Source organism: Sceloporus occidentalis, unplaced genomic scaffold (assembly GCF_023333645.1).
Source record: "Sceloporus occidentalis isolate IW3139 unplaced genomic scaffold, rSceOcc1.0.p SCAF_151, whole genome shotgun sequence".
Lineage (NCBI taxonomy): Eukaryota > Metazoa > Chordata > Lepidosauria > Squamata > Phrynosomatidae > Sceloporus > Sceloporus occidentalis.
In genome coordinates, this window is record NW_028317131.1 from 598,496 (window position 1) to 613,967 (window position 15,472).

Below are 15,472 nucleotides of genomic sequence, written 5' to 3' on the forward strand. Positions count from 1 at the left end.
TAATAAATTGTTATTTTTGCTTTTAAAATCCTCCTCTTCATTTGACCTTCTGTATATCTTGAGCGGATGCTTATTTATGAACAACAACATTGAGTGGAATACCACAAGCTGCTGTTCTCCAGAAACAGATATCCTATTGGATCCTATGATATTCCTATACAGACGCCCTATAGTTTGAGCAAACCTGTGATTTGTGATCTGAATCTAAGTATACCTGGGTTTATAAATTTTTTTTTCGTGTTTTTTTTTTTTTTATACACATTGGGTGTTATTTTGTAAGAATGGACATGTTCAGTTGTATATAATACAATACTGCATAACATTACTAATATAGAGTTATTACAAATGGAGCGCTGCACTTTATTTATCTTTTAATTGGTCCCTCGCAGACTCCATGGACACTCTGGTTAGTGATGTATTTATCAGGGGAGATGCCATAGCCCGAGCCAGAATAGCCCCCCCAGCTCCTGTCTACCTCGTCTTCTTACGGATACTGGTCAAGGCCAAGAACCAAAAACAGGTGGACCAAAACAGTTTTCTTTTCTTTGTGTACATGTATCCAGCAGACGGGTACATGCCACAGCAGTATATATGTCATCGATAGTTGGAAATCGCTATTTGGCACTGGCCCATCTGGCACTTGGCCTGTCTACCTGACAGCCAGTGTGGGCATGTTTACTGTCCCTCTTTGGAACACAATAATGTAATAATATATATTTATATATATTATTTTTTAATGGGTTGTATATAAAAAATACAGTATTCTTCTTCTAAATGTCTTACTGAGCTAATAAATCTCACTTACATAAAGACTGTTAAATGTTAAAACTTTGTTTCTAACCAGACCCCGGAAAAAAAAACAAAAAATGGCCAGGAGACACTGAGCTATAAATCTGTGCATCAGAATGTAATAAACCTCCAATACATTCATACATGAGCCGGTACAAAACGGCCAAGGAGATTTTAAAGCGATCTCTCTCAAGCAGTAGACGAAGGCTCTTGTACATGTTATTATTACCGAGACCTTGACTTGCTTTTAAGTTTTCCGAGAAAATAAAACCCTGCTGTGTGTTATCTCGGGGACTGTTGGAGTGAATGTGTCAAAGCTGCTTCTTATTAACAGGTTATTAGTGGCTTTCATGGCCTGTAGTTTCTATACATGAGCGCCATGAATACCAGAAACCAGCCATCTGCTACTCAGACCCATAGCAGAAATGATTTTATACGCGGGTAGTTCAGCTGTGAGCACACTGAACCTTCTAAATATACAGAAAAACATCTGTGACCGGAAGACATTTTATTCACTTTAAAGTGGATCTGTCACTTTTACTGAATCCTACATTTTACAGCGATACACTAAATTAACCCATGTAATGATGTTTACAAATGAAAATAGGTTATACAGGCACCTAGGGTGGCTTCAAGATGGGGCAGGACATATATGCATTCCTGGGTACTCTCCGTGTTTCGCCCAGAGACTACGGGAGAAGCAACGCTTCTCCAGGTCACCATCGGAGAAGCCTGGGTCCTTTCTGACATGCACCACCCCTTGCCTATTTCCCCCTCAGAACAGCAGTGTGTCCTGCGACATGAGCGAGACCACCCATTGACGTCAGCGGGACTCCATGCTTACATCCCGCAAGGAATGCATATATGAGGATGGAGCTAGCCACCTGAGAGGTGTGATAGGTAGACAGGCAGTGGGCAAGACTAGCCCTTGGCCAGGGTGAGACTAATCACAGATAAAATGAAGTGTTTAAGGAGTGGGAGGGGGTTGGGTAGAGTGTGAAAGTCGCTAAATGTCTCTCCCCTGCCCCAGAGAAAGAGAAGAGTGAGTGACTTGGAGACCAAGGGTAGCGGTGCCTCACCTGGAGAGTTTCTAGGTGTGTGTGTATATGTATGTGTGTATAGTTAGTCCACGAGCATTATGTCCCATATTCTGTTATCCTGATCTCCATACACCGTGGAGCTTCCACACTGTCCACTGCTTTTGTGGGCAGCAAGAATCATGGCTGGTTGAGAAGATCCTCCGATCTCCCTTGGCCGGTCAACTGAGCTGTGCAGTTGTTTGAGGACTGTGCAATTGCAGACCTCAACTACAGCTCCCATATGACCTTTTCTTGAAGCTGTTCATCAGGACATGATGTCATATTTGGCTTCAATATGTCAGAAGGGGTAAGGTAGGTGCCCTGGCCCTGTCTATAGCCCCATCCCACCCATAGCCCTCTCAGACCATAGACCTCCCGGACCATAGCTCCAGTCCTGTCTGCCTGCCGCCACGCATCCCAACGGAGGTGTCTCGGTTTGCACACTCAAAATGTTTGGGGTATCCATGTGAGCCCCTGTCTTAACCTCCTATTCGCAGGACCATACCCCATTCAGAGTTTCAACTAATTAGTATGCTAGTTTTGCCACATTTTAAAGTAAATTAACATTTTTAAATGAAATGTGTACAAAAGTTACACAAAGGGTAGTTTTAGAAAATGGCAAAGTTATCTTTGAATATGCTTATTACATTACAGCTTTTAAATATTTTTATTATGCTATTAACATATTGCAGGAAAGTTTCATGAAAATGAAAAATAGTCTTTAAAATATTAAATGAGGCTCCATTCTGTCTAATATTTTGCTCAAGTAAATACGGTAGCAATATGGTTGACAGTTAACTCCGAATGCCATTCAGCTTTGGTAGACATTAAAAACATTTTTTTTGAAAATGAAAAAAATCCAATTTTGTTGATAATTAAAATATATTACATTAAAAGATTTACTTTTATATTGTGGATTCAGAAAATGATATATGACTGTATCGATGATACCAGATGAAAGAATAAAAGAAGGAACAGAAGGCATTTATGTGATTTGAAATTTTGTATTTATGTACTATCTGGACAAAAGTATTGGGACACCTGGCCATTACACTGATCGGGGTTTGCTATAAGCCACCAAATATAATGGAAGCAGCAGAAGATCAATTATTAAAGCAAATAAACAAGGCAGCAAATCACAATGAGGTGGTTATTATGGGGGACTTTAACTATCCCGACATAAACTGGGAAACAGAGACCTGTGAATCTCATAAAGGAAACCGGTTTCTGACTATAAGTAAGGATAATTATCTGTCCCAAATGGTACAGGACCCGACCAGAGGGGGCGCCCTACTGGACTTAATATTAACCAACAGACCTGACAGAGTAACTAATGTGCAGGTCAGGGGACATCTAGGAAATAGTGATCACAATATGATGCATTATAACTTGTCCTTCAATAAGGGAACTCTTAGAGGAGCCACAAGAACTATGCACTTTAGGAGGGCAAAGTTTGATCAACTAAGAGAAGCCCTTAACACTGTAAATTGGGAAAATGTCCTCAAAAACAAGAGTACAGACGCTCAATGGGAGATTTTTAAGAATATCTTAAATTCTCACTGTGAAAGGTACATACCGTATGGGAATAAAAGAGTCAGGAACAAGAGAAAACCAATGTGGATAAATAAAAATGTAAAGGGGGCAATAAATGGCAAAAAAAAGGCATTTAAGCTACTAAAACAGGAAGGCAGTGAGGAAGCACTAAAAAGCTATCGGGAAAAAAATAAAATATGTAAAAATCAGATAAAAGCAGCAAAATTGGAGACAGAAAGACTCATTGCCAAAGAGAGTAAAACAAACCCCAAAATGTTCTTTAACTATATAAATAGTAAAAAGGTTAACAATGAAAGCGTTGGCCCCTTAAAAAGTAATGAGGGAGAAGTTATAGACGGGGATCAGGAAAAAGCTAATCTATTAAATATATTCTTCTCTGCTGTATTCACAGAGGAAAATGAAATGCCAGGTAATATACAGCAGGATGAGATAAATGCCCCAGTACATGTCGCCTGTCTAACCCAGGAAGAAGTGCAGTGCCGCCTAAAAAAAATCAAAATAGACAAATCACCAGGTCCAGATGGCATTCACCCCCGCGTTCTAAGGGAGTTAAGTAATGTAATAGACAGACCCCTATTTCTAATATTCAAGGACTCTATAGTGACAGGGTCTGTTCCCCAGGACTGGCGCATAGCAAATGTTGTGCCAATATTCAAAAAGGGGACAAAAAGTGACCCGGGGAATTATAGGCCTGTTAGTTTAACTTCTGTTGTGTGTAAACTGTTTGAGGGTTTCCTAAGAGATGCTATTTTGGAGTATCTCAATGAAAATAAGTGTATGACTCCATATCAGCATGGGTTTACAAGGGATCGGTCCTGTCAAACTAACCTGATCAGCTTTTATGAGGAGGTGAGCTCAAGACTGGATCGGGGTGAATCGCTGGATGTCGTATATCTTGATTTTTCCAAAGCATTTGATATGGTGCCACATAAAAGGCTCGTACATAAAATGAGAATGCTTGGGCTGGGGGAGAATGTGTGTATGTGGGTAAGTAACTGGCTCAGTGATAGGAAACAGAGGGTGGTTATTAATGGTACATACTCTGAGTGGGTGACTGTTGCTAGTGGGGTACCACAGGGGTCAGTTTTGGGTCCTATTCTTTTTAATATATTTATTAATGACCTTGTAGAGGGATTGCATAGTAAAGTATCAATCTTTGCAGACGATACTAAGCTCTGTAACGTGGTTAACACAATAGAGGACAGCGCACGATTACAAATGGATCTGCATAGGTTGGAGGCTTGGGCTGGGATGTGGCAGATGAGGTTCAACACAGATAAATGTAAGGTTATGCACATGGGGAAGAAAAATCCAGGCTGGGAATATGTATTAAATGGGAAAACACTGGGGACGACTGACATGGAAAAGGACTTAGGAGTTTTAGTTAACAGTAAATTTACCTGTAGCGACCAGTGTCAGGCAGCTGCTGCTAAGGCAAATAAAATCATGGGGTGCATCAAAAGGGGCATAGATGCCCACGACAAGGAAATAATTCTACCCCTGTACAAGTCACTAGTCAGACCACACATGGAATACTGTGTACAGTACTGGGCACCAGTGTACAAGAAAGATATAGTGGAGCTGGAGAGGGTTCAAAGACGGGCAACCAGAGTAATAAGGGGAATGGGAGGACTACAGTACCCAGAAAGATTATCAGAATTGGGGTTATTTAGTTTGGAAAAAAGACGGCTTAGGGGGGACTTAATAACTATGTATAAATATATAAGGGGACAGTACAGAGATCACTCCCAGGACCTATTTATACCCAGGACTGTATCTATAACAAGGGGACATCCTCTACGGCTGGAGGAAAGAAGGTTTCTACACCAGCACAGACGGGGGTTCTTTACAGTAAGAGCGGTGAGATTATGGAACTCTCTGCCAGAGGAAGTGGTGATGGTAAACTCAATAAAAGAGTTCAAAAGGAGCCTGGACGTGTTTCTTGAAAGCAATAATATTACAAGTTATGGATATTAGATTAATAGGGACAGAACGTTGATCCAGGGATTTATTCTGATTGCCATATTTGGAGTCGGGAAGGAATTTTCCCCCTGGTATGGGGCAATTGGCATCTGCTTCATAAGGGTTTTTTGCCTTCCTCTGGATCAACACAGTAGGGACACAATATGTATATAGGTTGAACTTGATGGACTTTGGTCTTTTTTCAACCTTATGAACTATGTTACTATGTTACACCAACAGGTACTTTGATGACATCACATTCTAAATACATAGACATCACTATGAAGTTGCCCCTCCCCCTTTGCAGCTATAACAGCTTTCACTCTTCTGGGTAGGCTCTCCACAAAATTTTGGGAGTTTCTGTGGGAATTTTTGTCCATTCATCCAGCAGAGCGTTTGTGAGGTCAGCCACTGATGTTGGTCGAGATGCCCGGCTCTCAATCTCCGTTCCAGTTCATCCCAAAGGTGTTCGATGGGGTTGAGGTCAGGGCTCTTTAGGGCCGGTCAAGTTCTTCCACCCCATAACTCATCCAACCGTGTCTTTATGGACCTTGCTTTGTGTTCTGTGTCTTCAGCAGCCACTTGATGTCCCCCCTCCCATAAGCGACAGCTGTCACAGAGAGAGAGGGCATCCAAGATAAAGAAAAAAACACACACAAATTATGAATAGAAACACATATTTATTATTTTTTTAATATACAATTGTTGGAACCTAATGGATTATTAGCGATGCTTTAGGTCACTGATTATTGATCCGTCTCACTGAACGCTTTTCTCTTCATCCAGATGCTTTTTTTTATCCATCCAATGGGTTGTCCTTAAACCCATTAATGGCAATGCATGTACCTGTACGGGCTTTGTCGTGAAGGGGTTAAAATCTGGACCTGAAAAACGTGGAGTCTTTTCGAAGTCGAAGTGAAATCGGAACGCGGCGGGACCATAATCGCGCTGCTCATTGAGTTTGGGTTACCCAGGTCTGCAGGCTAATTTCACAGAGTGGGATTATCGGATTCCTAAGATTTAGGGCATGATAGGCAACCAACGGAAGCGGTTTTTTTAAAGCCGTATTTAGATGAAAATCATCGACGGGGTTAAAGCGTCTCCATTTCAACTTTCGAAGGCTTTGATCTGCTTGATCCTCAAGTAAAAAATGCATCCCTTGATTCAAATCTCCGTTCATTTTAATTACATTACATTTAATCCAGTAGCAGCAATACACATGGACGCCATGCTCAGCAAATCCACAAGTTCCGAGTGGCTGGGGCAGAAGAACTTTTGTTTTTTTTGGGGAAAAAAATATTTTTTTGTTAATATACCTCCAATTAGCAGGACAGTCAAGATTTTCAGGCACTATTGCAATATTTTAAAACAACCAGAGTTCACTGGTATGCTCCCTGGCTACTGCATAGTAATATTTAGCATTTATTGTAATTAACCCTTTAGATATACTAAGAAAAAGTACATTGAAAGCATACAACAATAAAACAACGTGATCTCTGGAATGCCACTTATTACATACATTTTTGGAGTAGGTCTCAAAGTCGTTCTTTGATGTTAAGGAGATCTGGCTGGGATACTAGAACGTCTCTTAACCCCTTAAGGACAATGGACGGTCCCTAAACCCATTGAAAACAATGCATTTTAAGCCGGTATATGAACAAGCTTTGTCATTAAGGGGTTAAAGTTCTTTTTTACTTTTTCTTTTTCAGTTCCTGGATTAACTGGAATTCTAATGGTGGTGATTTTGTTTCTGATGTACACAGCCTCCACGGCTACAATCAGGTAATGACTGGCTATCATTTTCTATGTGTAGTATAGTCCTAGGAAATATTTCACCAAGGCATACCAAGACTTTTTACTGGGCTTTATTACCCTTATCATGTCTTGGTTGTTAAGTGCGGGGTTAAAATTAGGAGAAGCAAGGGGAACAATTTCACGGTAACACTGGCAGTATATATATATATATATATATATATATATATATATAGTTCTATTCTCACTGCTGTGTGACAGCTGAAAATTTCAGCTTAAATACAGGTGACTTTATTCGGAATGTTTTTATCTCCTGACAAGTCATGGTTTAGATTAGAACCTTAATTAGAATTATTTGGTTCCCTCATTAGTAAATCCAGGCCTGGACTAACCATGTGCATACCTGGGAATTTCTGGGCTCCGGCTACCCGGAGCCTTCCCTTGCGGGACGCGGCCAGGACTGCCCACTGATGTTACCGGGCCGTCCTGCGATGCCGGTGTGAGTTCCCGCTGACGTCGGTGGGCATTCTCGCTGACGGCAGCGGGAAACACTCCCATTTCAATGGAAAATGGGCGGGGGCGGGGCGTGTCAAGCTCCCGCGACCTGGAGGATTCTGGTCTTGACCCAGAGAACCGGAGAAGCTGCGCTCATCCGACAATCTCCGGGTGAAACCTGGGGAGTTCCGAGGTATGGCCATGTAGCACTCCGGGCAAATGCCTGGTGGGCTGCTGGTTGATAGTGCCCGATTCTCACTGCATCAGATCAAGTGTTGGGGTCGCCCACTGGATATGTCCTTGGCACAATGCGCCAGCATAAGCACGTAAGGCACAATCCCGCTGTCGCTTACGTCATCATTTAATTCCCTCACCATATTAGCCTCTACCACCTCTAATGGGGGACAGTTCCACGAATCTACCACCCTCCCGGTAAAGTAAAACTTCCTGACCTTCCAATTCCATGCCACTCCAAGACTCAGGATTTTCTGGATATACCTTTAACAATAAGCGAACGCTGACTTTAATAAATGACTCCCTTTAAATACATTGTATTGTTGGAGTCCACGGTGAAAGCCTTTCCTGCATGTATATGTAGCTGAGCAGATTAATAGCATGCTCTGTGTATCACAATGCATTAAGTGTGTATGGTAATTATTAAACTGTCATTGCAGAGCTTCAAATTATGACATCTTCTTGCACACCCACAACCTGTTCTTTGTCTTCTATGTTCTTCTGCTGATTCATGCTTCCGGGTAAGTCTCCAAAACTCCAGTTATAACTTTTCCTAGAGAAGTAAAAAGTTTGGAATTTGGACAATTTGTGGTATACAGACTTATTTTTGCCGTTCTTATCTCTTTGGCTTTTGTGCGGATGGTGTACATTTTTTACTAGGGAGGCGGTATGGGCTACCAGTCTTATATTATTATTATAATAATAATTATTGTTTTATATAGAACCATCATATTCCATATATTAAAGGAACAGTTACAGCGTTTTATGTCTTAATGTTAAGTCTACATGTTTCCTTATTCTCAAGAGTTTTTTTGGTTAATGATAAGATCCATAGGAATCTAGTCTACCCATATTTCCTCATGTAAGGAGGAACTTCTCAGTTATGTATATCAAGTTCTACCTTTACAAGATGTTTCTGGCTGTACTGACACATATTGAGCACGTCTCCATATTCTTACTATCTATTCTATACTATATATTGCTTTCCTTTCTCATCTCTTACGTTACTAGCTACAGTATCCCTCCCTTGTCTTACAATCTATTCCCTTTTTCCACTATCTATCTCCTCATCTCTTACCTTTTCGCTCTCTCTATCCTTTTCTGTCTTCTCAGGTCCTGTGGTGGTAGCACAAAGTCTGGTCCTACAGACCTCTGCTTCGGTGCTCCATCGCAGCGTACGCAGCTTCAGTGCAATGCGTTGGGTTAAAACATCAGCCCTCTAGGATGTCGTGTCGCAAACCCCTAAAGCTGGTCCTGCCTCAGCTTGCCTTCCATTCAGCTCAATGCCAATCTACTCCCTTGGGGTCATGTAACACAACCTTACGTGACCCTATCTTGCCTTCTTAAAACTAGAGGGATAAAGAGGTACTTGTGAAGCATTCGACCAGCTTTCTTGGGGGAGGGGGCAATTGTCCTTTTGCCTCCGTTTCCACCCATGGTTCCATGGTAGCTGCCATCTTAACCTCCTGTTCTCAGAATCTACATATTGATTTGAATGCTTGTTAAGGTGCTGATTGTCATTGATTGGAGCAGCATTTATATGGGTTGGGTAGGGTGTAGATCTTGAAGGGCAAAACATTGAATAGATGTAAAAGATTCTAACACATTTAACATCTCTTTTAACCCTAGTAATATGAAATGGACCATATATAATTATTGGTATAGGCAATAGTCTAAGATATGTAATCATTGTTCATAAATAAATGATTATTAAGATATATTAATATGTTTCAATGATAGGCTTCAAGGTTTCCTTGACCTTAAAATATGGAATGAAGGATTTGCTGAACAGGCATTCTATAGATAGGATAGAAGCTTGCTAATGCATGGTATAGTTCTTACTCTAAAAGGGCATTACAGTATGCGTACAGCCACCACCTAAAATAGGGTTTCGACGTGTAAAGATCTTAGTGAGCATGTTTACCCAATTAGGTGAAGACCAATAGACTAAAAAGACTGACATCATTATTCAAACCGTGTATATAAGTTAAGGCCTTGGAGAAGCATAGGAGGGGAGGTAGAGGGGAGATGTACTTGCCATCCACGGACTCTTCTCGTCCCAACAATCCCTCCCTCCATCCTCAGGAATGCATAGGACAGATGTCATTAACTAAATTCCTCTCCAAGGTTTTGTAAGACTTGTTTTATATTATTTTTGTTATCTACTTTTTATATTCTTCTTCTATTTTTTGTTCGTATTAAATGTTTTACCTTTGTTTGCATCTAAGTGACTCTGCCTATTTTTGACGCACATACATTTATATGTGATCCAATTATTTGAAGTTTGTATTGGCCTTATACATTTTATTACAATAGATAATGCTGGTTCTGCCACAGACTGCTCATGTTAACAGCTTCCAGAAGGTTAAACTTAAACCATGTGGACTTATAATTTTATATTTTCTTTTATAAACCCAGAGACAGCTGCTACTAGATAACTCTACTAAACCACAGAAGTGATTATGTAGCGCTCAGTGATGAGCGCCATATTTGCCCAACAGAATGGTACCATGTACAGCATACAGATTTGGCACTCTAAAGCACCTCCAAAACATTTACAGCGATTTAAACAATATACGGAAGGTATAGTTTCAATAAATGAATTTGTCAGAGCTGAAAAATAGAGGACAACCTAAAATTGAACATTTAATAAGAGTAATAATAACAATACAAGCGATGGAGGATTCAGTCACAATGCTGGATTCGGTTATGTCTCAGATGTCTCAGATGTGACAGTAACTCCTCTGTTATTTTACTGTCAGTACGGAGCCTCGGCTAAACAAAAGAAGACGTATAGATATGAGCTGCTTCAAAATCACCGGCAGGCTTATTTATCTGAATATTTACCCAAGGACAACAGCGCAGTGTCCTGAAAAGAAGCGTAACATTTTCATAGCAATCTCCCAGTAAGCACTTTATATATCAAGGTAAAAATAAATGGCTTCATAAATCCCTAAAGGACTCATAAAAGAAACCAAAAATGGTCACTCCAAAGATGAGTGACATTAGTAACAAGAAGAGGGAGGAGGTTCAGCCACTTGATAGATCTCCGTTGAGACCTCACCTAGAGGGTTATGTACGGTTCTGGAGAGAAGGATATGGACAGTCTAGAGAGAGTTCGGAGGAGGGCTTGGAGGAAAGAAGAGAGAGGAGATGTGATAGAAACATTTGCAAGCATGAAGGGAGAATCTAGAACAAGACTATTATGGCTAAAAAAAATAGAAAACTCTTCCTTTGATGGGACAGAATATGAAGGACTCAGCTCCAGACTGTGAAACCCTTCAGAATCTGCCCATCCGCCCTCACGCCCTGGGATTGGGGTAGGTACCTTGTCAGAGCCACTGAGAGGTAGGGGTATGGGATATATTTTTGGGTGGGTCATGTGCATTCAGGTAGGGCTCTCACTAGTAAAGAAGCGCTTATTAAGTTTGGATATCTTAAATTCAATATGGGATGAGGCTATGGAGTCAGCCTCATCCCTTGTGACCCTGAGAACTGACTCCATCTACCCAGAGGAAGTTAAAAAACCTGGTAAACCTGCTTTCTATATTTTTTCCTATATTTTTTTCGAGGTGAGAACATCCTTTGAAGCATTAAAGGGAAACGTAATAAAAAAAATCCATTCATTTATTAAAACTACCACATTGTACGCGCTTTCTGTTTAAAGTGATGCAAATTTGCGGAGATATTTGGTTTCAATGTTCACCTCATGAAATCTGAGGTTGTTGGCCGGGCCAGCATAATGTACTTTCTTCTCGTTAATGTTCTGTCACTTCTCCTCACCAAAACCCTACAAAGGCTGCATGAACCAATCAGCAACAATCGGAAATGTTGCTATAGGGAAGGAATAATCACACCGATCCTGGAAGAAGAAGCTTCTATGTTCTCCATAGTATATGAATAAAGGGACTGTTTAATATGCTTACTTTAACCTGTAAACCTTACATGGACATAATGGAGACACTTTGCACGGTTTAGTACACATGTGCCTATGTTTTTATAACCCCGTTCCAAATTCAGTAGAGATCCAGACATTTATTAATGTTCATTTAATTGTGCCAGTGGACATAATCCATACGCATGAGATCCATGAGTCCTCTTAGCATCTGCGTGCGATATACCAATTAGAAGATACTTAATTACAATATCATTTTTTTTCCGATGCTGAAGTGGACCATCAACTTCAGTTCCTAAGTACTTGGTGAACTTTGTTGTGAGACACTCCAACCCCAAGAATATGTTCTTTAATCACCCAGTTCAAGTTCTCTCAAATTCGTGCTAATTAGCACTTCAGCTCGCACTTATCCCATTTCATTTATTTTCTAGAGGTGTGCTAAAATATCAGAGTAATTTAGAAGAGCATCCTCCTGGCTGCCTCTATCTAAACAGAACCATCAATGATTACATTCCATTGAGTGCTGTGGATGGAGGAGAATCTCCGGAGTCCATCGAGAGGAGCTTTTCTTCACAAGAGGAACCGCCAATTAGGAATACGTCGGGAACGTTATGCACCAAGCAACCAAAATTCCAGCCGCATTTCCCAATGGTATTTTCATTTTGTTCTTTAATGTAATAAATATATGCTTCATGTGAGGTTACTGGAAAGTCTTAAGAACCAATTGTAGAAATTATTATTCTGTAGGGAATTAGTGATTTTCTTTCTTTTAATGGGGAAAAAAATAAAATTTGTGGGCCACCTAATTGTGTTGCAGAAGCACGTATAGGTTGGAATGATACATTATATCAGATTGTTGCCAACCTTTAATAGTATATTTTTAAATATATTTTTAAATATAATAGAATATTCTGCTGAATTATACAATTTCAAAAATAAAGCGGCATTAAAATGTCCCGGCGGCTCCGAGAATTAATTTTTTTTAACTCAATTGTGCCTATTCTAGATTTTTAGCTGGGAAGGCTTATTTGTCATGGGACACAAACGCCAGCACTGGTTGGCTGTTACCATAGAAACCGAAAAAGCTTGTATTGTGTTTTGCAATGAAACCTTCAGAAAAAAAAACTATCGAATGAGAGCCGTAAGAGTTATTTGCTTGACAGGCTAGAGAGTTCAATTCGTTATTGTTTAGGTGACGCAACACTTAAGGAACAAATTAAAAGGGATGAGGAGACATGGCGCCACTAGCCGCCGGGGATGATTTTCTGATCGGAAAGGTCACCCCAGTACAGACCTTCACGGGCTGCCCTTTCTTGTTTCCCTTTTGCCCTCTCATATTCTTTGAGCGGTACCATTAACCCTTTTATGTATGTCTGTGAAAGGGACACAGTTGTCAGCCCTCCATCGCTAAACTCTTATGATCTAATAACCAAGCCCAGATTAAGTAGCTTTGGGCCCTGGAGCAATTACATGGGTAGGGCCCCCTTCTCTGAATTTCCTGATTTTGCAACCTCTTTTTTCCTCTTTTTCTCTACTTTCTACATCTTGGGGTCTTTTTTCTGTCTGTGCCATTTTTCCTCCCTCTTTGGCAATCTCTTTTTTTTCTGCTTCACTTCATACTTCTTACATCTTTTCCTCCCCTTTTTCCACCATCTTTCCCTTTTTTCTTCTATCTTGTCTGCCTTTTTACATTTTTCATCCTCTTTCTAACTATTCTGCCCCAACCCACACATACATACATATACATATATATATATATATATATATATATACTGTGTATATATATATATATATATATATATATATATATATATTCTGTATGTTCTGTTCTTAATCCATCCAACAATTTGGAATCCATCAATTTATTCACACATAGTAAATGACTGGATTCTAATTAGACCGCTACATACCAGTCTCTTGCATCCGAGCTCAATTTACCATTATGATTCTTTAAGGCTGATGGCGTTAACCTTGGATTATGTGGGTGTTTCTCTGTGCAAGTTATTATACATTTGTTACTGTATGCTATAAACAAAATGGACTAATCAGCCTATTCTAGCCAGTTTGGGGGATTCTACGAAAACGCAGCAGAGCTGCGATTCTCAAATGATATTCTACAAATCAACAAAATGAGACAGTCAAAAATAGTCTCTGCTGATTTCTAAACAACATATTTTGTTTATATGGAATCACTCAAAATAATTAGCTTTGAAAGCTCCAATCTGGATGTAACTTGCAGAATTGTGACTTTATTTATTAACACTCTGGGTGCCAGAATGTGGTTATTGGAAATTTGCAGGATTTGGCCAGATGATCAGGATATGGCAGGTGATCACCTGGTCTTCGGTGTAGTCATATGATCTCAAGGTGGGGTTTAATTGTTTTAAGCTCCACCCACTCCCATCCTCTATTGCTAGCCTCCTCATAACTAGCCTCACCTCCCATAGATTGGCCCTAAAGTTCTCAGGTACCAGAGATAAGGGAAGACCTCGAGGACAGCATATCTGAGACATATGGTAAATTATAAGCCTGTATAGAGATATATAACACCAGCATAATCTTACCTGAGAACATTCAAAGGATGTGGTCCTCAAGCCCTTAAATCCTGCTCCTCCTGGGTGGAGTAAGCCATGTTTGGAAGGCGGAGCTTGTTGTGCACAGAGTCAGGACTAGTCCTTTATATGTAAGAAAAGTGAGAGGCGTAAACAGGATTCGGCAGGGAGCCAAACACCACCCCTCTCCAAACAGAGGCTGCCCCAAGGACATAATCAAAGCATGCCCAAGTTTGAGAAAATATATTAATTAAAAACCTTTTCTGTATTTTTCTAGACTTGGATCTGGATCACTGGACCTTTGTGCCTCTACTGTATGGAGAGATTGTATAGATACATTAGAAGCACTAAACCTGTTACTATCACCTCTGTAATACGTCATCCTTGTGATGTCATCGAAATCCGCATGATAAAAGAAAACTTTAGTGCCAGTCCCGGCCAAGTGAGTAATTCAGCTGTCCTGATGGCATTGTTTGAAATGGTATATTAGTTATTTGAGAAGAACTTGTATCTTTTTTTGCAAACATACTTGACCTTTTTTCCTTTCAGTACATAATTCTGCAGTGTCCCAGAGTGTCTTCATTGGAAAATCATCCATTTACCCTGACAATGGTAAGAACACATTTTTCTTTTTTAATTATCTCTTCTTGCCTGTGCTAAGCAAACTGTTTTATACTTTTTAATACTTTTATTAATATATAACATCTTCATGATGTTGATGAAATATTGAAAACAAGTAAACACGATACGGTTATTTTCTTGACTTCTTGGAAATAGTTCACTTTTGCAGAAACACAAATTAACGTGAAACGGTTTGTGAACTGAAATACTGTTAAATTAAATGAAATTTACTTTTTTTTTTCAAAATACCGGGTTTGTGAAGTTTGCAGGTAAATATGGATTATGTGTACTTAATTAAATTTGATGACATCCTTACATGAATTTGATTACATCCTTACATGAACAAATAAAACGGTGAACGGTATCAAAGAAAAACAAAGCTGGCAGATTTATAAAATGTGAATATTTACATTAATAGCACCCAAGTTGAAAATATTCTCTATTCTATAGATAATTGCTTCTCATTTTCCAAAGGTTACAAGAATGGCTGTACTTTTCTAGAAATTAGGAAAAACGCCATGAAAACCTTTGCTGGAATA

The 15,472-nt window shown here is 39.8% G+C and overlaps 1 protein-coding gene across 2 annotated transcripts in view; it reads left to right on the forward strand.

Annotated features, from left to right (window-relative positions):
* The window catches only part of LOC149280613 (NADPH oxidase 4-like), a 67,132-nt gene that overhangs the window by 18,534 nt on the left and 33,126 nt on the right, over positions 1-15,472 (forward strand). For both annotated transcript variants that reach the window (XM_089500304.1, XM_089500305.1), the window contains exons 7-11: positions 7,094-7,166; positions 8,306-8,386; positions 12,192-12,411; positions 14,590-14,754; positions 14,862-14,924. In XM_089500304.1, coding sequence (XP_089356430.1) covers positions 7,094-7,166; positions 8,306-8,386; positions 12,192-12,411; positions 14,590-14,754; positions 14,862-14,924 — 602 coding nt within the window. The remainder of the gene's footprint in view (positions 1-7,093; positions 7,167-8,305; positions 8,387-12,191; positions 12,412-14,589; positions 14,755-14,861; positions 14,925-15,472) is intronic.